Genomic DNA, 21,233 nt, shown 5'->3' on the forward strand with positions numbered 1-21,233 from the left:
TCACTCCTCAAATGCCACAATGGCCAGAGCTGGGCTGATCTGAAGCCAGGAGCCAGGAGCCTCTTCCAGGTCTCCCACATGGGTGCAGGGGCCCAAGGGCTTGGGCCATCTTCTACTGCTTTCCCAGGTCATAGCAGAGAGCTGGATCAGAAGAGGAGCAGCTGGGACTCGAACCGGTGCCCATATGGGATGCCAGCACTGTAGGCGGCGGCTTTACCTGCTACGCCACAGCACCACAACCAGTATTTCTATGTGTTCCCTCCATCTAATAATTTACTGAACTCCCTTATCACTAGGCAACTTTGTGACTCATGAATAGCAAATGCTATAAAGTTATTAAGACAGGTGAATACTTACAGCAAACCGACAGGACATAAATGACCTCTTTTCATGGAAGGGAACTATCGGGAAGTTTCTGATCCCGGGACCTGTACATTGTAACTCTGCCCATTGCTGAGTCCCTCGAGAAAACACACAGAGATCTGGCCTTCGGGAGTGAGATCAGAGGTAGCAAGGGCAGTGTCCATGAGTGCAGTGTATTTGAAGGAACAGACTGGTCAAGCCATGGAGAGCAAGGTGCTGTCCGTTACACATGAAACAGCCAAGGGCAAAGCAGGCTCACCCAGGATGCCAGAGAAACAGCCGTGACTGATTCTCCTTCTGAGACCCTCTGACGGGAAGTACGCGGGGGGACGTGCATGCCCCCAACACATGAATAGAACGGGCCCCGCATCTCGCACCGCAGGTGGTCTGCATCTCTGCCTGACCGAGACCCCCAGCCTGGACTGTCGGGCCAACCACCTGGGGCCCGATGTGCCTGCTCGGAGCCCTTCCATAACAGAACACAGCTGTGGTAGACGTTTCCTTGAGTATCTTACTAGACGGAACACTGGCTTCCCTGGGTTGATTCCCTGGGTTCATCAAGACGGTGACACTGGGCACGAAGGCAGAGGAGGCCACCCGGAGTGGGAGACCGCGGAGGGCCAGGTGCCCCATGCCCCCTCCCGTCCCAGGAGGTTCTGAAGATCTGGCCCCCGTCAGCTCACTCTCCGTGATCTGGCCTCCGGCTCGGGATGGAGCAACCCAATTTACGACTCTCCTGGTCAAAACGCTTCATAAAACACAGAGCCTCGATTGAACTTCTAACACTTCTAAGCGGCTGTGTCCTGTGGCTGTTCGTTTTTGTGGCATGCGATGACCTTTACAATATACCTGGGCCTTTTATTGTACATCATGTTCTTTGTATTCCGGAATGGAAAAAAAAATCCTAAAGTAATTTATTAAAATCCCACAGGGAACATTCCAGTTTGAAGTATAAAACCGAATAGCCTGTGGACTGAATTTCAGCGTGTAGCTTTTATTACAGCGCTGCTTTCTGGAACTAAATCTATATTTGTATTTCTAACAGGGGAAAGCAAAGGCTGAGTGGCGCAGTGAATCACCAGGACCATGTACAGTTCAGGGGCGAGGTGCAAGGAATTCATTACAATGCGTTACCAAAAGTTCGCCTTTCCCTGTTCTAAAGCGTTCAAAACACTGACGGCCTGTGCCGAAGTTAAAGCACAGCTGTGGTGCTGCAAGAACTTCAAAACTGCCCACGTTCATAGCACAGACCCCTCCCAGAGTCAGGTACCCAGCTGAAAAGCAAGCATGCCACCAACCACTCCACCACACGCTGCAGAAATCGCGACCCGCTGGCTCTTCATTTTGTTCCACGGGACTGCGTGTGTGTGTGTGTGTGCATGTGTGTGTGGGTGTGGGTGCATTAACTAATGTACTCAACATAATCAGAGGAAGATGGAGCGGAGAATTCTGCACGCAACCCAGGTTAGAGACCATTATTTCTGCTGCTTCTCTCTACCCTCAGAATTCTGTTTGGGCTGCAATAGACCTCCAGGTGTTCCTCCAGGTCAATCCGAATGTGGGTGAAAGGAGAGGATTCACAAGCGATGATGAATAATTATTGAGTAACTGCTTAATTAGCATGCACCCTTCTCTAATTAAAATACATGCTTTGTACATTAAATGCCGTTGCTAACGGGTTTAATGATAAAAATTATGCGCCCCTTGAAAACACTCTTTAGTTACAGAACCGCACTGCTTATCCAGATGGCCCGTCATCTGTATTAATGACAAACTTAATTTCTTGAGTAAATTTCTACCAACTGTTCTCCCTTTATTTTTATTACTCAGTGAAATACATCTGAGGCAAAAATAAAATAGAGCATGACATATACATCACAGAATTAAAGTGGGAGATTAATTAAAGCTGACTCCAGCTGCAGGCACAGCCCCAGGCACTAGACAGTGAATCTCAATTCTATGTGCACGCTGGAATTAACAGGGGAGCTTTCTAAAAAAGGGCCATGTCTGGGCCTGACCCCAAACCAATTAAATCAGAGGGGGGCCCAGACATTGATCTAGTTTAAAAGCCTTCCAGGTGATTCTAATATGCAGATGTGATTGAACTCACTGGGAGAGATGATGGGACAAAGAATACACAATCCATTAACTAATTTACTCATCAGATTCTGTGTGGATGAGGGTTCCTCAGAAGGTTCATGGAAGACTAGACTTAAAATAGAAAACTTTATTCTGGTACAAAAAATCTTTGAAATCCATACATATGAGGGATCTGACGAGGTTCACGGAAAATCTGTGTTATGAAACATGATGCATGGTTTCAAAAAGTTTTTGCACCAGAATAAACTCCTAGGTTAATCTCATTTCTGTGAACTTTCTGAAGGACTCTCCTATATAATAAAATCAATGAGAGAAAGAGAGAAAGGCGGAGAGAGAGTGAGGAGAGGGAGCATACCCATAGGAGTGACGTCAGAAGTCAGATCGTGGTGTTTCTCTGATGTACTCCACAAACATTAATTGAATGAGACATGAATAGCTCTCATCTAAACAAACGTTAACCACGCAGACATCCACTGGAGAAAGACTGCAGTGAGCCAAGGTAACGGCTCTGCTGTGGGCATCTGACGAACGTCTGAACCCCCAGCCCACGCGGGGGGCTCAGCAGACCGCCACTCACAACTCGCTTCTCCCTGATTTCTTCATGTTGTCTAGCAGATGGCCAGGTGGGGGCTGTGAGGGGACAGCCCCTCTCTTGTTTGCTTCCATTTCAAAACTCTGTAATGAGGCGCTGGCGCTGTGGAGCACTGGGCTAATTAATGCTCCACCTGCGGCGCCGGCATCTCATATGGGCGCCGGTTCGAGTCCCGGCTGCTCCTCTTCCAATCCAGCTCTGCTTTGGCCTGGGAAAGCAGCAGCAGATGGCCCAAGTCCTTGGGCCCTGCACCCACGTAGGAAACCCGGAAGAAACTCCTGGCTCCTGGCTTCGGATCGGCACAGTTCTGGCTGTGTTGCGGCCATTTGGGGAGTGAACCAGCGGATGGAAGACCTTTCTGCCTCTCCCTCTCACTGTCTATAACTCTACCTTTCAAATAAATAAATAAAATCTTTTAAAAAACCACCTCTGTTTCATAGTAGCTCATCTCCAAATTTCCACTGATTGTACAGCCTCATGTTCTCTGCCATCCTTGTCTGGAAAAGACTGTACCTACTCTCGTCCTAGCACCAGCCAGCCAGCACGGGGCTATGCAGGTGAAGTGTGCCCAACTGTGTGGTCCCCAGGGGCCCGCACCAGGAGCCCTGGCCAATGCAGAGGAACCCTGCACGCATCCACTGCCAAACCCACTGCTTCCCGCCTGCAGCCTGGGCTGCTGGTTCTGTCCGGTGTTTTACTTTCTATTGTTTTTAAACTCTACTCCCTTTTCCCCTGTCCCTCTTTTTTGGTGCATTGCTGTTTCTCACAGCAAGCAAACATTCTGTCCTCTGGTTTGTCTAAGATATTTTAACATCAAAGTACATAAAATAGATTTAAACAAATATAAAAAGCAGCTATTGCACATGCACAAAGATATTATTTTTATACAGATTAAAAAAATCACGTTCTATATCCACATTTCTTTGAGCCTCTCTCTGACTCAACATTAAACAAATGCAACAGTTCCAACCCATGGCATCTTCTCCCGTACTGAAAGCCGTTGCTGTTTGGGTGTCTGGGCTGTGTTTGTCCTGTAACAAAGGACTCCAGCAGACTGGGTCGCTTATCAGCAGTGGACAGTTAGAGCTCACGGTGCCAGCACAGTCTCTGGATGGCTGCTCTCTGCTTCCGGGAGGCTGCCCTGCTGCATTGCCTGGGTCCCTCTGTCCTCGTGTGAAGACACGAGAGCAACAGGGTGCGGCCTCCACCCCAGCTCTTTCCTAGGGGCACCTGCCAGTCTCATCCCAGAGGGCGGATCTCTCAAGCCGACATCACTTCCCGAGGGCCCGGGCTCCTGGTGATGCTGCCCTGGGAATCCAGTTGCATCATGCATCGTGAGGGGGCACTGCCTAAGCTCCAGTGTTGGAAGGGGGTCCCAGTGCAGAGGCCCTGAGAGGGGGAGCCTTGCAGAGGTGCTCCGGGCACGGGGACTCTGCCCTCCTGCCGGGATGAATGCCCTCTCTGTGCTTACAAAAGGACATATTCAGTCCCGCCCCTGCCCTGTCCCTCTTCTACCTCTCCACACCCTGGGGGCTGCATTGTTCAGGCACCCTCCTGGGAGCCGAGATGGCCCCTCCCCAGGCACCAAACCTGCGGGTGCCTCGATCTCCGACGTTCCAGGCTCGGGAACCCTGAGCTTTCTAAGTCACCCAGTCTCAGGAATCCTGTTACAACAGGGCAACACGCAATAGAGACCTGTCATTCAATCCTAGCCTCTGAGATTGGACAGGCTGGTCGTAAGCAGTCAGCGCTCTGTCTGTCTGCTTGCTCTTTCTCCACCTCTTTGTCTATCCATCTCTCTCCCACTTTCACTCCCCCTTCCCATCTCTCAAATAAATACAGATTTAAAGGGCAGCAGGTGTTTAGCCTAGTGGCTAAGGTGCAGATTAAGTGGGTAACGTCCCACATCGCTCTGCGTGGGTCTGAGACCTGGCTCTGGCTTCTGACTCCAGCTTCCTGCCGACACGCCCCTGGGAGGCAGCAGTACTGGCTCCAGGAGTCGGGTTCCTGCCCACTACTGCAGTCCACCTGGACTGCATTCATGGCTCCTGCTTCTAACCCACCCATTTTAGGCATTCACAAAGTGAGCCAGCAGACGGAAGTGCTCTCTCTCTCTCTCTCTCTCTCTCTCGTCTCTTAAATTTCAAATACAGATTTTTCTTTCTTAAAAGGGGTAAGTCAATAACAAACCAACTAGCTAAATTTATTGCCACATTCTGTATAATATGCTAAGATCAGAATTGAAAGATAAAAATTAAAAAATTTGTGGATATTTGTAATGATTCTATATACAGAACACACATCCCTCAGTTTAAGTACAAGAGCTGGAAACACAGCCTCTGTTCAAAATGCTTTTAAAGCTTCGGTCACGGCTGGCGCCGCGGCTCACTAGGCTAATCCTCCACCTAGTGGCGCTGGCACACTGGGTTCTAGTCCCGGTCAGGGCACCAGATTCTGTCCCGGTTGCCCCTTTTCCAGTCCAGCTCTCTGCTGTGGCCAGGGAGGGCAGTGGAGGATGGCCCAAGTGCTTGGGCCCTGCACCCCATGGGAGACCAGGAGAGCACCTGGCTCCTGGCTTTGGATCAGCGCGGTGCACCGGCCGTGGTGGCCATTGGAGGGTGAACCAACGGCAAAGGAAGACCTTTCTCTCTCTCTCTCTCTCTCTCTCTCTCACTGTCCACTCTGCCTGTCAAAAAAAAATTAAAAAAAAAAAAAAGCTTCAGTCACCATAGCATACTGCTCGTCTGTTTTCAAGTTTGGTCATTTCTATGAAATCTTGCTTTGTAGGAAACATCTGTACGCAGGGAATGTTTCCAGTCCTGGTGCCTCTTCTGAAATCAGTCAAGACAAAGCCCGGCCTGAAGACAACCGCACATCAGAATTTCACCTTCTGCTGCAGCAGTTTCCACTTTGAACAAACGCATTCTCCCCAGATTTGCTAAATTCTCAGAGCAGACTGCTGATATGCAGTTCTACTGGCTTCAACAGATTCATGGTCTATCTTTATATGTATGTGTTTCACAGGGAAATTATCGTATGTTAAGTCATTTCTTCCCACTACTTTGCTCTTCAGTGCAGATGTAGAAGGCAAAACTCAGTACTACTGTGTTTGGAGAAGACAAATTCTAACATTCACTAAATAGTATGTACATCATCTCAACGTGTTTCTCATTTGCTTCCCACGGCATGTTGTGGATAACTGTGAACATGTTCAACAGGATAGGACAACACAGGACTCCTCATCGCCTGACTTCACCAATCAGCACCAATCAGCAGCTCATGGGTGATTCCGCTTCTCCCTTCCTGCTGCCCCCCCCCCCGCCCCCGCCCGAGGACTCATCTGAAATGTTTTGCAGACATGGAATCTGTAAATCAGCAGATATTTTACTATGATTCTCTGCAATATAAGAACTTAAACACATCTAGAGTCCTGTCATCACACAGAGTAGAATCGATAATTGCTGCTGAAATTAGGTATCTCGGCTCCACGTTGCCCTGCATAGTCCCGGGGTTTTTTATACTTCCACAAACGAGGGTCCAGTAATGTCCACGCGTTAATGGATGGAGATGTCTTTAGACCATTTTTAATCCACGATTCCCCGCCTTTTGTGCTTTTCCCTGTCCTCTGTGTTGAGAAGTCAGGTCTCCGCCCACACACTTTCCTGCCCTGTGGTTTTGCAGCAAACAGCCTCTTGCTCTACTGTATCATTTTCCTCCATCTTTGGTTCCTGCTAATTAGTAGTTGCATGGAGCAGCTTCATTGAATTCAGGTCCCTCGCCCCTCCTCTGCCCTCCCCCCCTCCCACATTCTTCCCTCCCTCCCTGCTTAGTAGTAATACTTGACGGTAGTCTTATGTATGCTTTTTTTCTCAATAATGTTAGCAGTCATTGATATTCATTGCCTAGATTCATGACTTATTCAGAACTATACGATTGTTTTGTTCTCATTCTATCATTCATTCCTCATCTACTTGTAGTGGCATTGCTTCAAGTTATACTTGTAAGTTAACACAGGGAGGTATTCGTCCCAATTTACAAATATGAAGTTGACTAAGAACTCTTCCCTAAGTTAACATATAAATACTGTATTGGATTTATTCTAATATCAAGCTTTTCTGTCTGAAAATGCAGTGTCTTGGCATCTCCATAAATGCTGTCTGACTTCAAGAAGCATCTTAAAGTTCTAACACTTAGGTTGTTTACTTATTTTTGACTAAGGAAATGCTGACTTGTTTTCCATTATATCATCTAACCAGTTATTTTTGGAGTATGTGTTATTAACTTCACATCCTGCCACTCTGCCAAGTCCTCTTGCTGTTTGTATGAATGGTCTTATTCATTCTTTTGGGTTTTCTAGATGCGCAATCATATCGGGAAGTAGAAATGTTTTTACCTTTCCTTTCCACTCCTTATGTCCCGAAGTGCATTCTCTTTGCTAACATCACTGGCACTGAAACGTGTAAACAGGGCGTCCTGGTCTCCTTTACTGTCTATTTATCCAGCCTCGTATACTTGGATTTCACTGAGCAAGCACTTAGAACTGGAGAGTATTTCTACTTCCAGGATTTCTCTGCAAAGATTTGGAAAGTATTTCTATGGTATTAGAGTTAAACTCTACATAATAAAGGAAAGTAGAGTTGATGAAATTTAGGTATTGCATAACAGGAAAAGAGGCAACAATAATATAACTAATTAATCAGAGTGACAAAGTCAGAATCTTCCAAGTTATACTTTGGGACTCTATTTAGAATGCCTCTCATTAAAGTATAAAACTACTGGTGAGTTACATAAATGCATTTTCACTTTAAAAATCGTCTTCATTGCAATAAGAAGTAGTTTGAATAGAAAGGATTCATTACACATTCGCGATGGTCTGAATGTTTGTGTGCCTCCACTCCAAGGTGATGGGATCGGAAGGTGGAGTTCTGCCAGGTGCTGAGGTGGGTCCCTGGGCTCTGCCCTTGTGAAGGGGGCCCTCCGGGCCTTGCACCTCCTCCTTGTGAGGACCTGGGATTAACTCGCCATGCAGGGAGCAGACACAGACCATCAGTGTTTCCACCTCGCCCCTCCTCCGGCCTCCAGCAACATGACAGTCAGTTTCTGCTGTCTGTCAGTCACCCACTTGTGGTGTTTGGTTACTGCAGCCCAAAATGAGACAAAGACATTTCCTACTAGCTGAAATAGATCTTCATTTAAGAATATCCCTAACGGCCACTTAATCCTTTGGAGTTTCTGGAGGTTTTTGCAAGAGGGGACGTTGAAGTCTGGGGTGTTTTTGAACAGCTGCTCAGCTGTGTCCCTGTGCTAGACATCAATCCAGCTTCTTAGAGAGGGACAATCCTCAACAAACACAGGTATCCATTCTCAAGCGAGGACAACCACTAGGAAACCCAAGTCTTTTCTTACATTAGTTTGCTTTTTCTTAAATTCCGATTGAAAAGACATTCACTAAATTTCTTTTATACACAAATTGCCATTTCAGACGTGACTGCGGCACGTGGAGCTGACATTGTTGCCAACAGCTGACAGGTGAGCCCCTGGACCCCTAACAGGGTAAAATACACATTTATAAAAGCATTAACATTGTTCCAGGTTTGATTCTGAATATAGCATTACTTTGTTAAGTATTTGAAGTCTGCAGAAGAATAAAAAATAAGAAATCCACCTTGTGTTAATGACATAGGACTCTAGGATGGATCACTCAAAACAGTGACCTGTATAAACACCGATATGCAAATTAAGGTTGAGAAAATAATGTCCCTTCCATGTCTAGTTGCTATTGTGCATAATAGTAAAACAAACCTATTAATGCTTTTTAAATCATATTTATCTTTGGGAACCGCGCTGTGTTATAGCAGGTTAAGCCTGGGTGGCAGCACCAGCATCCCACATGGGTACTGGTTCGAGTCTCGGCTGCTCCACTTCCAGTCCAGTTCCCTCCTAATGCCCTGGGAAAGCAGTGGACATGCTTAAGTCCTTGGGCTCCTGCACCCACGTATGAGACGTGCATGAAGCTCCTGGCTCCTGACTTTGGCCTGGTCCAGCCCAGGCCATTGCAGCCATTTGGAGTCAATCAGCAGATGAAAGATCTCTCTCTCTCTCGCTCTGTGACTCTTTCAAATAAATAAATAAATCTTAAAAATTATCTTTTTTCATAATTTCTATCCAATAATCTTTATCCATAAATTCCTAAAACTAGCTTTAGGTGTTTCGCAAAGATTCACTCTTTAGACTTGAACAAAATGTCAGTTCTTGTGACACACAAATGTCAGCCCATGACTCTATTCTAAACTGTATCATCTAGCGGGAGGGAGAACAATGGGTTAATGGGTTCACCTAACTGTAGTGAAACAAGTGAGCGGGAACGGGCTGGGAGGCCAGACTGCAGCCACAGCACCAACGCCGTGTCTGGGTGCAGAGCGACAGCCAAGGACGGGGAGGGACGTCATGTGACGTCACCCACCAGGTCAGGGACAAGCGCTGGCTGTGTGTGTGTGTGTGTGTGTGTGTGTTTCCATGGCAACCTGATGCTGCCGGTGCCGACAGCCTGCGAAGCTGCCCTCCGGGTCGGCCTGCAGAGGGGCCACGGGTGCTGTGGGCTCCGCAGGTCATGGCCAGCTGACTGCTGTTCTACTCATGGTGACAGATCACCACGAAACACAAAGGTTTCCCTTTCCTATGGATCCCCGGAAAAGCAGGAAGAGAAAAGAAACGTCAGGCCTCCTTGTTCTTTCCGACTGGACTTCTGCAACGTCATGCAGGGAGCTGGGTTCTTGCTGACTCACCTGAGCCAGGTGAGCTGGGTGAGTCAGCAGGACGGAGGAGCTGCACGCAGCCGGCTCTCCCAGAAACAAACAGGCTGACCGGGACAAGGTCTCTAAGTGTCCTTACTGACATCAGTGACGACAGCTACCCACGTCCGCTGTGACAGAGAATGACAGCAGGGCATCTGCGCTCACACATCCGTCACGACTGCACAACTCCACCAACCCGTTACTGCCCCAGTCCTACGAATCAGGAGACCGTTCCTCTGCTGGCTGGGAAAGTGCCGCTTGCACACAGCATAGAATCAGATTTCAGATACATCCTATTCAGTCTCATTTCCGCTGTCATTAGTCACTCATCTACCCTGAGAAAGCAGGCCAAACCAGTTACACAGGCATCAGAGTTTGCTGCACGCGTGGCCTTGTAGAGCTCCTCCTGGAAACAATGCAGGTTTTCTGTCTTTCTAGCTGTGTGTTTCCCTTTTCTGCAGGCTACGCCACAAGGTATTTCCATGTTCTTCTTTAACACTGAATTTTTGGACATATTTAATTTGATAAAAAGAAGTTGTATTTAAGATGCTTAAATAACTTAGTACTTTTTAAAATACACTAAATTGTAGATGAATTAGAAATAGCTAACACTTGGCAGATATATGACTGTCCAGTTGTCCCCTGCACGGATGTCACACAAGACAAATCCCCGAACAGCAACAGAAGATTTCCATTCTGACTTTTGCCCAGGGTTTCCAGAGACCTTTGCATTGATCTAGGACTCCTGTGTCCTGTCTCCCTCTGCCTTGCAGAAGTAGCCCTTCCTAAACACAACTCAGGTCTTCACCTTGCGCTGTCTTCGAAGACAAGTGGCATTCCCCAGTGTGGGAGCCTTCCATCTGTGTGTGAGGCCACACAGAAATGCTGAAGAGGTGAGCAAACCTGCGATATTCATTCATAACATGAGGGTAAAGTCCTGACTTTGATTCTACATTTGAAAGTAAATTATTTTAACAATTGTCACTGAAGTAAAAAAAAAAAAAAAGTAAAAAAAAAATTAGCAAAGAATTGAAACAGGTTATTACAGTTCAGAAAAGTTTAAAAGAAAAACTACTCACTTGCTCAAATTCATTCTTTTGAAATTCTTCAAAACCAAAGATGTCCAAAATTCCAATATTCAGTATCTGTGCGCTGAAAGAAGATAATACGTGAATGAATGGGCTTTCTCCAGACCCCTCAGTCCCGGCCCCGACCCTCCGCTCAAGGCCACTCCATGTTAGAGGGAGCCGGTCAGAGCACACCACTGCCAGTCTAGACTAGAAATAGGGACAGAACTGTCTTAGCGTCTTGCAGAAGATTCTGAGTGCTAGCAACAAAGTGTGGTTGAAACGCCTGGACCCACACACAGACACTTGAATATAATTACGCTGCTTTCTAACTTACAAATCGACCTCATATGGGTGGGCTAACATCCTCTGAAATGGGTCTGGTGCTGACTTCTTACCGGGCCTCATTTTCCCTTAAGGAACTTGAGCCCACGTGTCTCTTGGCTCTCTCTGGATCCAGGACCATTCAGACATTAAAATCCTGTCTGTTGTATCTCAGTTACCCTGGGAAGAAGACATATTGCTATACCCATTTCACTGGTGAGTAGACTGAGATTAGAGGGTTGAGAAAGCCCTGAGTCTGCAGGAAATCAAGAACTCCGTACTTCGGCATAGGCCAATATGCAGTCCATCACTCTGACGTCCCCTCTGCAGGTCAAACCCTGCCTTTTCAAAAAACACACACTGTGTCTTCAGCTGGAATCTTTACAGTCGGAGACTTGTGAAAGGGAAACTTGCAAGGAACTTTTAAGAAACCAGGCTTGTGATTCAAGGACCTCTGGCTCTCGGGTTAGCACAGCTCCGGATGAGAAGGAAACCTCAGATTCCTGGGTGCACACGGAGACTGAGGACGGAGCAGGACGCCCGTGGGGAAGGGTGGGGCGGGAGCTGGCCTGGGGAGCGTGAGCGGGCTTGCGTCTTTCACAGAAAGCCTGGGACAACCCCAGTGCTGGGTGTGTCCCCGTCCACCAGGTCACTGACTTAGCCTCTCCTAGGACAGCTGTGCTCTTTATCTTTTGCCAACGGCTGCACTATTCTCTCTATATTTTGAAAAGATTTATCCGTTCATTTGAAGATCAGAGCTATGAGGTGGGGGGCAGATCTTCCATCCACTGGCTCAGTGCCCTTAAGGCCACAACGGCCAAGGTGAGGCCAGGCTGAAGCCAGGAGCCAGGAGCTTCTTCTGGGTCTTCCACATGGAAGTACTTGGGCCATGCTCCACTGTTTTTCCCAGGCCATCAGCAGGCAGTTGGACGGGAAGCAGAGCAGCCGGGACTTCAACTTGTGCTCATACGGTATCACAGAAGGCAGCCACACCCACAAAGCCGGCCCCTGGCTCTGCTATTCTGATGCCCTGAGCGTTCTTATCCAGGCCACACTCGGATTCTTGTTTGCAGCTATTTCCTCTCCACCTGCTTTGTGCAAACGGCGGCCCGAGTTGGCAGCACTGTTGTGCTTGTGTGCCTGTGTTTTGTTTTTCAGGATCATTATATAATCACCCTGCGGTCTGTCATGCTCTGCTCAAACGACTATTTTTCCCTTTTGGAAATGTGGAGGAATGGTTCTGTGACATCCTGTCTGGAAGAGTATTTGTGTACGTGGGAGAAATGCGAGTTTCCTAGAGAGGAGGCAGGGCAGTTAGACAGTCATCAACATGAACTTGACAGTCAGAGCCTGCAGAGAGGAGGAGGAGGAACGTCCCTTGAATGGGTCTCATCCTCTCTCTGTACCTCACGCGAGTGCTCGGTAAACTCCATGCCGAATACAGAGTGAAAACCAGAAACTATAAATGCTCAACCCAGAATCAAATGTTAAGACAAATGTGATCATTCTTTCTGATTGTTAGGAAAAAAGTCAAAAGAAGTGTTTCAAGGTCTGATTACATAACTGGTAGCTACTTCCGCCACTCATGCACTGTTGCAGAATACATAAGGAGAGTTTCTGTTAGAGGTCTTATTTTAAATTGCATCATTCATTTTGTTATATTTTAAAAATAACTATTAGCACCTCAGTGGATGTCTGTTCTTATCTTAATTACAGGAACAACTACACAAAGAAATAACAAATATCCCACACTAAAGACACAATTAGTTAAATGGCACTCACCCCATGATGGATTAATTTAATGAAACTGTCTGGTTAACAGAGAGCAATATATAAACTCTGTGCAGAGAACAACCCGATTACCCATCCAGAGCCTGGGAAGGCAACGGAGGCGGCTGCAGAAGACACAGAACCGTTTTGTGTTTGTTCCTTTACTGATCCAAATCTCCCAAGGTTTCTCTATTGAAACCCTTCTGCCTTCTATAAGCAGTGAAGATTCAACTGATATCCAGAAAGACTATATGGAAATATGGAAAATGTTTATGAACAACATGGAGCTAAAAACACAAGCTGGAAATCAGATGTCTATCTGTAGGGGAGTGTAATTTCAGCTCCACTAAAACATCAACCCAGGCCATGGGAAAAATGCAGCACGTATATTTGTAGGAGGTTAGGCCTGGAGGGGAATGCTTAATTTTCTACATATTCTCTAGTGAGCATTGGAATACTATTTATCCTTAACCTTATGTAAAACCCTTTATTTAAAAAGCTATATGATTCTGCACAGATCGGGGGGTTTTCTGATGTGGTGGGGCAGAGAGGAGGAGGCCCCCGTGGCAGGAGCAAGGTGCTGGTTCTGCCAGTGGGGGCAGGGCAGCAAGACCCCCGGAGGCAGGAGTGGGAGGGTGGCTGTTTGAAGGCCAAGGCCACAGGCAGGGCTCAGCACTGTCACTCCGCCTGAGCACTGGTGTCAGGAGCTCCCTCAGGGCCTCCCCTGCTCGGGTCCAAGCTGGCCTGCCCGTGGCCTGCAGTTTGGACAGAGTGCAGGGGAAAGGGCAAGAAATAGCAGCGACACCAGGCCTCCGCGGGCGTACATCCCGCCTTCTCTTGAGGGTGCCACTTGGTGCTCACACCAGCCCCCCGGGGAACACGGGAGAGCAGGCGCCTTTGACGAAACTGGGCCAGGCTGGGGCCATCCACCAGGAATCGGGAGCTGGGAGCATGCATGAGGCGGGAAGGGCACCCCCTCAGCCCCAGATTTCATAAACACAAGATTCCAAACATACTTATTTTCAAAAAGATGATGAGGAAAGAAAACCCGTTCTCAGGAGAAAAATTAAACGCACGCTGAAGCATTTTCCAGGAAGACTTGGCAATTCCTGACAGACACACGTGTTACAAGTCTATTTCAGGGTCAGGATTGCAGGAAGCGTGTCTGATATTGCCCTAGCAAGCTCGGTCAGGGAGCTGTGCGGCCTTCTAGCCAGCTGCACGTCCAGACTGTGCAGCAGTCTACAACAAGGCCACTGCTTTTATTGACATCTTGACCGCTGTGGCGCTCAACCCCACTTTCTAACAAGAACAGCAGAGGAGCCAGCTGATCAACCAGGATTCAATCCTACAGGCAAAATTAACATATGAATGAGATGGCTTCTGCTAACGCAAATTCTGCCTTAGAATTCTCCAGAGAGATCTCCTGGTAGTTAACAAAGCCATAAAATACAACATCTTTCATGTCTGGAAAAATAGTCAGTGCCAAGCCATCTGTCTGGTTTTGATGTTGCCTTCCAGGTGTGTAGGTAGAGAGTGAAGAAAAGTCTAAATTAATGGGAGTGTCTACCTTTGAACCTGAACAAAGCCCTCCTCGGAGCAGAGGGGTTCCAGTTTGAAGAGGCCAGGTTTCCTCCTCCGTCATCCCTAGAGGAAGAGATCCCGAAGAATCTAACTCTGAATCAGTTTAGGGAAGCAAAGACATGACTTGGAATGTTCCAGAAATCCACTCCTGGGCTTGTATCAAAGCAAATGAGCAGTGGAGGGCCCGTGTCATGGCACAGCCGGTTAAGCCGCCAACTGCACTGCTGGCATCCCACATTAGGACCAGCTAGAAACCCAGATGCTCTGCTTCCAAGCCAGCTCCCGCAAATGTGCTTGGGACAGCAGCAGATGAGCAAGGTGACAGATCCCGATGGAATTCCAAGCTCTTGGCTTCCGCCTGGCCAGCCCTGGCTGCTGTGGCCGTTTAGTGATTGAACAAGCTGATAGAAGATTGTCTGTCTCTCTCTCCCTCTCTCTTTCTCTATCTTCCTCTCACTCTCTGTAACTCATCCTTTCAAATAAATAAATATTTAAGAAAACAGAGAGAGAGAGAGGGAATAAGTATACATGGCCGCTAAAAATCATGCCCAAGAATATGCAAGGCTATGTGTCATTTATAATAGTTAAAAACTGGCAACAGTTGCGATGTCCACCAACAGTAGAACTATCTAACCAATGGCACAGAGAGGTGTGTTTGCATGCATTTGTACAAAGGAATAGCACACGGGAATAAAAATAAGGATACAAGGTAGCTACATTCAGCATCATCCATGCATCTCACATACTAACACTGAGCCAGACGCAGCACACCCACTTGGATCACCACGATGCATGGGGTAGGGCTTGCTAGTTAAATATTTGAAAAGTGAGACGCACTTAAAGCCATATTTATCTTGGCACTGCCAAGTCAAACATGATGTGAGAATAGTAAGCGACATTAGGGTTGACCTTGGCCACCACAAGAGGCTCAAGTGCCATTTATTAATATGAAGAGCAGCAGGGAAGCAAATTACAAACCAGATGTCTGAAAGTCCCAGGGCTAAAGGCGGGAGAGAGAACATTCTTCAAGACCTTGAACGTCAGTGACGCAGTGTTTACCCCATTCCTGTTTCCACTGCTGTGTAGGATCTACTCCCGCCCTCCTCCTCACATCAGCGGACGCTGTGGGGAACAACTGGCCAGACTGGTGGTGGCACGGCTCCATTTCTCAGGGATGCCTTCAGACAGGCGACTTTATTCCCTCCAGCAAAAGTAAACAGAGGGAGTTCTATTCCACATTTTGCTGGATAAGTGATCAGGGAGAGCAGCGGGCGGCGGGCTCTCGGTGGCTGAAGGACATTCTATAAGCAAGGGAGAGGCGCATTTCCCAGCAGAGCATGGCACTGAGGAAGTACACTGTGCAAACAAGCTTCAACGTAGGCCGGTGCCACGGCTCACTAGGCTAATCCTCCGCCTGCGGTGCCAGCACTCGGAGTTCTAGTCCTGGTCGAGGAGCCGGATTCTGTCCCGGTTGCTCCTCTTCCAGTTCAACTCTCTGCTGTGGCCCGGGAGGGCAGTGGAGGATGGCCCAAGTGCTTGGGCCCTGCACCCCATGGGAGACCAGGAGAAGCACCTGGCTCCTGGCTTCAGATCAGTGCAGTGCACCGGCCACAGTGAGCCAGCCACAGCGGCCACTGGGGGGTGAACCAACAGCAAAGGAAGACCTTTCTCTCTGTCTCTCTCTCTCACTGTCCACTCTGCCTATCAAAAAAAAAAAAAGTTTCAACGGAAACAAAACAAAACAGAAGCAACACAAAATCAGCTCAGGTTGCACTACTGTGGCTCTTGCTTGCTCAAAGCCAGTGGCCGTCCATATTATACCGAATGCCATACGCCAACACACAGTGGTGCTATGAGTGTCTTATATGACTTCTAAACCAGGATCCTGTGTGTTTGCTTGATTTACCTTTTGTGAAACAGTAAGGCCAAGACAAAACCTCCAAGGAGATTCAAGAATTCTGTTGCCTCTTTGTCTTTTCAAGGGAGTACTAATTTCAGTCCTACAAGAAGAAGACACCTCTCCTTGCCTTCCACTTGTGCCATCAGGTAAGTGGCTACAGGACACAGCTGTGGATAGGACTTGGGGCCAAGTTTCCCAGTGATACCTGGGAAACCCAAGCACATCAACACAAGGGAGAAGCTTGAGAGGAGAGAGAAGTCCAGGGGGCTTCAACAAACCTTAAATGCACAGAAAGGAGGCTGAGAAAGGGTAAAACCTTGGGCAGCTAAAGAGGCATGAAACCCACCCACATGGTCTGGTTTGGTAGCCAGGAATTTAGGAAGACACAAAGGTGGCATCCCATCAGAATGGGTGGGAGATTTCCTGTGACCTTTGAAGAGGAGGTTTGATTATTTATGGTGGAGAAGGGAGCTTCCCCTATGGGTGATGCCCTGGGTGCCTGGGCGGACACGTTGGAGCAGGCACAGGCTATTCTGCTGTGATCCCAACACAGGAAGGAATCTGGACTCTCCGTGGAGGTCTAACCCTTACCTGCAGTTTGGGCTTGTTAGGACAGAGTTGGAAGAGCTTGGCTAGCTCAGGGCACAGGTGGGAGGGGTTACAGGAGCCATCTTCTCAATTGTAGCCTTCAAAATTCACCCACTAATGGTGCCCTGCTTGTTCTACAGACTCAATGATCCATGGAGTTGGCTGCATAACTTCTGTTGGGAGGGCCATCTCAGAGTTTATCCACGAAGGCATGGGATGAGTGGCTGCACTGGAAGAGGGGACATGGCGATGATGTGTCAGAGCTGCTGAGCCTGAGGGATTGATCTGAACTGGTGGGTACTCAGGAGTCGCTGGTGGTGGGACTGGCCTTGGCTGACTTAACCTGTGTGGCCCTTCCCCCACAGAAGATCAGTGTAGTCCCAAGGACACAGGTGTCCATCTGAGCCCACTCCAGTCAGGAGTGGACCGTGTCATGGGAAACTCAAAACCAGAACTCGCTCAGATTCGCTCACAGCGTATTTCGAGAGCATCAGACATTTGGATGCGGCTGGTGTGTTTAAACTTACCCTAGGAATCACAGACTCATAGGTCTTGGAATCAAAATCAAGCCGAGGAGATACGTGGGCTACAGCTCCAAATGTGCACAGATGGGGTGTGATTATCACAACTTGAGGGATAGAGAAAATTAAGATTCACAAGACATAAATGTTTTACTCAAGATTTCATTAATGTTAAGTGGTATTCTCAGAACAGGAAGCCAGATCTTTTGCTTCTTATTACTTTGTAAAAAAAAAAAAAAAAAAATCCCTGGAACTGAACTAAAAGATAAAATTACTGTATTTGCAAATTAATCACTTGACAAGTACCCACACAAAATACCAAGTCGGCACGCCACTCAACCCTCTAGCCGTAGGCTACAGTGACACGTGCTGTTTGGTGTTTGTTTATCGTGTTCTGGCTTCACAGAGTTCCTTCTCTTCCTTCACAGTAAATCTCCTCCAATCCAAATCTTCCTTGTCTTTTAAAATCGATTCTAAAAATTTTAAAGGAAATACGCTTTCTTATGTACACTTTAGGTATACAGCATGATGCTCTAAATTGCGCTGATGCAGTAACACACTCACTGCAGCGGAACAGGGGAAGTCAACCCGTCACCGCACAGCCGCCCCTCCCGCCCGTGGGAGAGAACAGCACCACAACACACAACACACTGCTGGCAACTGCAGTCCCCACGCTGCGCATTCACCCCTGACTTTCTCCTCCTACAGATTTGCTGTTTTGCGTCCTTTAACCTCTACCAGACTTCTCCTCGCCTAGTGAGGTTCCGGTTGCTAAGTGTTTTACGAAGCACGTCCAGACCTCTTTGCAATGTAAAATAAGCATTGACAAACAACACTCTTCAACATCCACAAGTCCAAGTCTGGGAGCTTAATGGCCCAGAAGCTGAGGGAGCACTGGGAAGGGGCACACTGACACTGTCACTGTCACACCCTCTGTGAAAGCCAGAGCTGACGTCCTACCTGCCACCCTCAACACAGGTGCATGCAAGAAGCAGTTAGGAAAGTTCCCCACATAATGACCTGCAGCCCGTGGAGGCAACAGGCTAACCTCGCACCCAAAACTCAGCGGCTCTAAACAGAGGTATACGATTGCTCACAAGTCTGTGTGTCCTCTCGGGCTGTGCCATCCACAGGGCTGGCTATGGGCAGGCCGCTGGCTGCACCAGCACCAGTGTCTCTCTCACCTCCCAGCAGGGAGCCTGGGTGTCTGCCCAGCACGGTGGCAGGGACCTGCGGACGTGGAGTCTGCCCAGGTTGTGGACTTGGGACATCACTGTTTGGCTGTGTGTTCTTGGTTAAGGCCAGGCTCAAGGCCAGCTGTGGTTCAAAGGGAGAGGAAGGGATTTGTGTTCTCGATCAGAGGAACAGCAAAGCTGTATCGTACGGGCTTGGATGCAGAGAGTAGCCAAGGATGGTTCCACTTTTGCCATGTGTCAGGTGACTCTTCTGTGAATTGTGACTTCTGTGTAAGGTGTAGCTGAAGTCGCTGATTCTTTCATTCTGAAAGTCTACACTGCACGCCTTGCTCTGTAGAGCAGGGAGCAGAGCCCAGGTACACAGGAACAGAGAGGGCACTGCCTCGGGCCATATCCACACTCTGGTATGTAATTACCTTCAACAGAATTTAATTTGAAATAAAGAAATTACCTGCATATCTTTTTTTAAAAGATTTTATTTATTTGACAGGTAGTGTTACAGACAGTGAGAGAGAGAGAAAGAGACAGAGAGAAAGATCTTCCTTCCATTGGTTCACCCCCCCCAAATGGCCGCTTACGGCTGGCACACTGCCCGGATCCGAAGCCAGAAGCCAGGTGCCTCCTCCTGGTCTCCCATGTGGGTGCAGGGCCCAAGCACTTGGGCCATCCTCCACTGCCTTCCCAGGCCACAGCAGAGAGCTGGCCTGGAAGAGGAGCAGCCGGGACTAGAACCGGCGCCCATATGGGATGCCGTCACTGCAGGCAGAGGATTAACCTCGTGCGCCATGGCCCTGGCCCCTGCATATCTTAAAAGGCTACTCTTTTTAGTTTTCTCTCACTCTTCCGATAGATAGTCTTCCAGGAAGGAGGTGTTTTGGTAGGAGTTGGGTTTTTCAGTGAGACCCAGCAGGATGCACACCCCGGGGCAGCTTCACTATGTACATTTTCGGTTTACAACATGATGCTCTAAGTTACCTGATGCAGTAACATGCTCACTGTAGTGGAACAGAGGAAGTTAACCTCCTTGCCGTGCGACTGGAGTCGTTTACTTAACTTCTCTGGTTTCCAGGTTCTTTATTTGAAAAAGGAAGACAACAGCGCCTAATGTTTGCAGCTAATGTTGCTATAAACTGCAATCCTCCACAGCTCTGTCCCCGCTGTCTCGTCGGTGATAGTCCATAAATGATAACCCAGAGGACGGCACCCTCTCCACGTATCACACCAGCAGCCACCAGCAGCCAGACTGCAAATGTGTATTTAGCAAGACAGGATGTGAAGACAGAGAAGTTCAAGGCTCAAGGCACACACAAACTTAGACATCGCTCTACTGGGAAAGCACACCATCTTGTGTTAGACAATGTCACTTAAAAAGGCTACGATCATCCCTACAGTGGGAGGGACACGCCCACTGCTGTGTTTTCAGGGAGAGACAGAGGGGCGCTGTGCTTCCTCCCCGCAGCCTGCTTCCCTGTGGCCCAGCCGCCCAGGCTCAGCCCAGGGTCAGCCTGGGCTCCGTCACTCTGTGGCCAGGACAGGCTTGTAGGGCTTGAACACGGGCCAAGTGAAGAGAAATGAGAGCAGGGGCCGGCCGCAGTGCGATGGGTCTTCTCCTTTCTATGGAACACAGGCGCTCAGCCTCTGCCCTCGGAGCTGAAAAGCTGGGTGCTGCGAGGTTCTCAGGCACGTCGGAAGCAGTCGCATTTCTTCCAGGTGTCTCTCAAAGGACGCGTACAAATAACAGGATGGTTTTCACAGAGAACTACTGCTACCATTGCAGATGAGTGTCCTCATCTCACAGATCTGATCAATCTGCTTTCCTCCTTATCTTCCGAAAACAAGGACTGGAGGTGAAAGTATTAAGCTCCTTAGGGGGCCAATAAGCTACTTATCACAAGCACTAAGGTTAACATTTAAACGGAGCCGCCCTGTTGCCCAGAGTGTATGGTAATTGTTAGCATGAGTCGCAAATCTTTATTACTTTAGGTTTCTCAGGTAGCAATTAAAATTTTTTGAGTATTATTATGTGCCCAATGCTTGCATAAAACCCCAGTACTTCTGATTCTCTGGAGTCTCCTATTTGAAAATAAAAATTATCTCACAAAATAATGAAAAACAAATGCACAATTACCAGGAAAAGGTTTCTACTCTTTAGGAAATCATTATACATATGGGTGTTTTGGTAAGGAAGTGGAGCAGAAGGAGAAGTATTTAGAAAGCAGGTTCTGTCTAGATATTTGCTAAATTGTGTGGTTTTGGTTGTCATGGTAATAAGCACGATGATTTAAATAAATCTACTCAGAAATAGAAGTCACTCATACTATACTCAAGAGTCAAAGAAATCTCATTATTTAATGGGGAAAATCCCTCAGTTTGGATGAAGGAGGAAAAAACATGGTATGGCAAGCTTATTTTCCCAACAAACTGCTTGCCATTT

The 21,233-nt window shown here is 47.9% G+C and overlaps 1 protein-coding gene across 7 annotated transcripts in view; it reads right to left on the reverse strand.

Annotated features, from left to right (window-relative positions):
* The window catches only part of MYO16 (myosin XVI), a 697,134-nt gene that overhangs the window by 202,296 nt on the left and 473,605 nt on the right, over positions 1–21,233 (reverse strand). For all 7 annotated transcript variants that reach the window (XM_070048580.1, XM_051849982.2, XM_051849978.2 and 4 more), the window contains one exon: positions 10,929–11,001. In XM_070048580.1, coding sequence (XP_069904681.1) covers positions 10,929–11,001 — 73 coding nt within the window. The remainder of the gene's footprint in view (positions 1–10,928; positions 11,002–21,233) is intronic.

Source organism: Oryctolagus cuniculus, chromosome 9, assembly GCF_964237555.1.
Source record: "Oryctolagus cuniculus chromosome 9, mOryCun1.1, whole genome shotgun sequence".
Taxonomy (NCBI): domain Eukaryota; kingdom Metazoa; phylum Chordata; class Mammalia; order Lagomorpha; family Leporidae; genus Oryctolagus; species Oryctolagus cuniculus.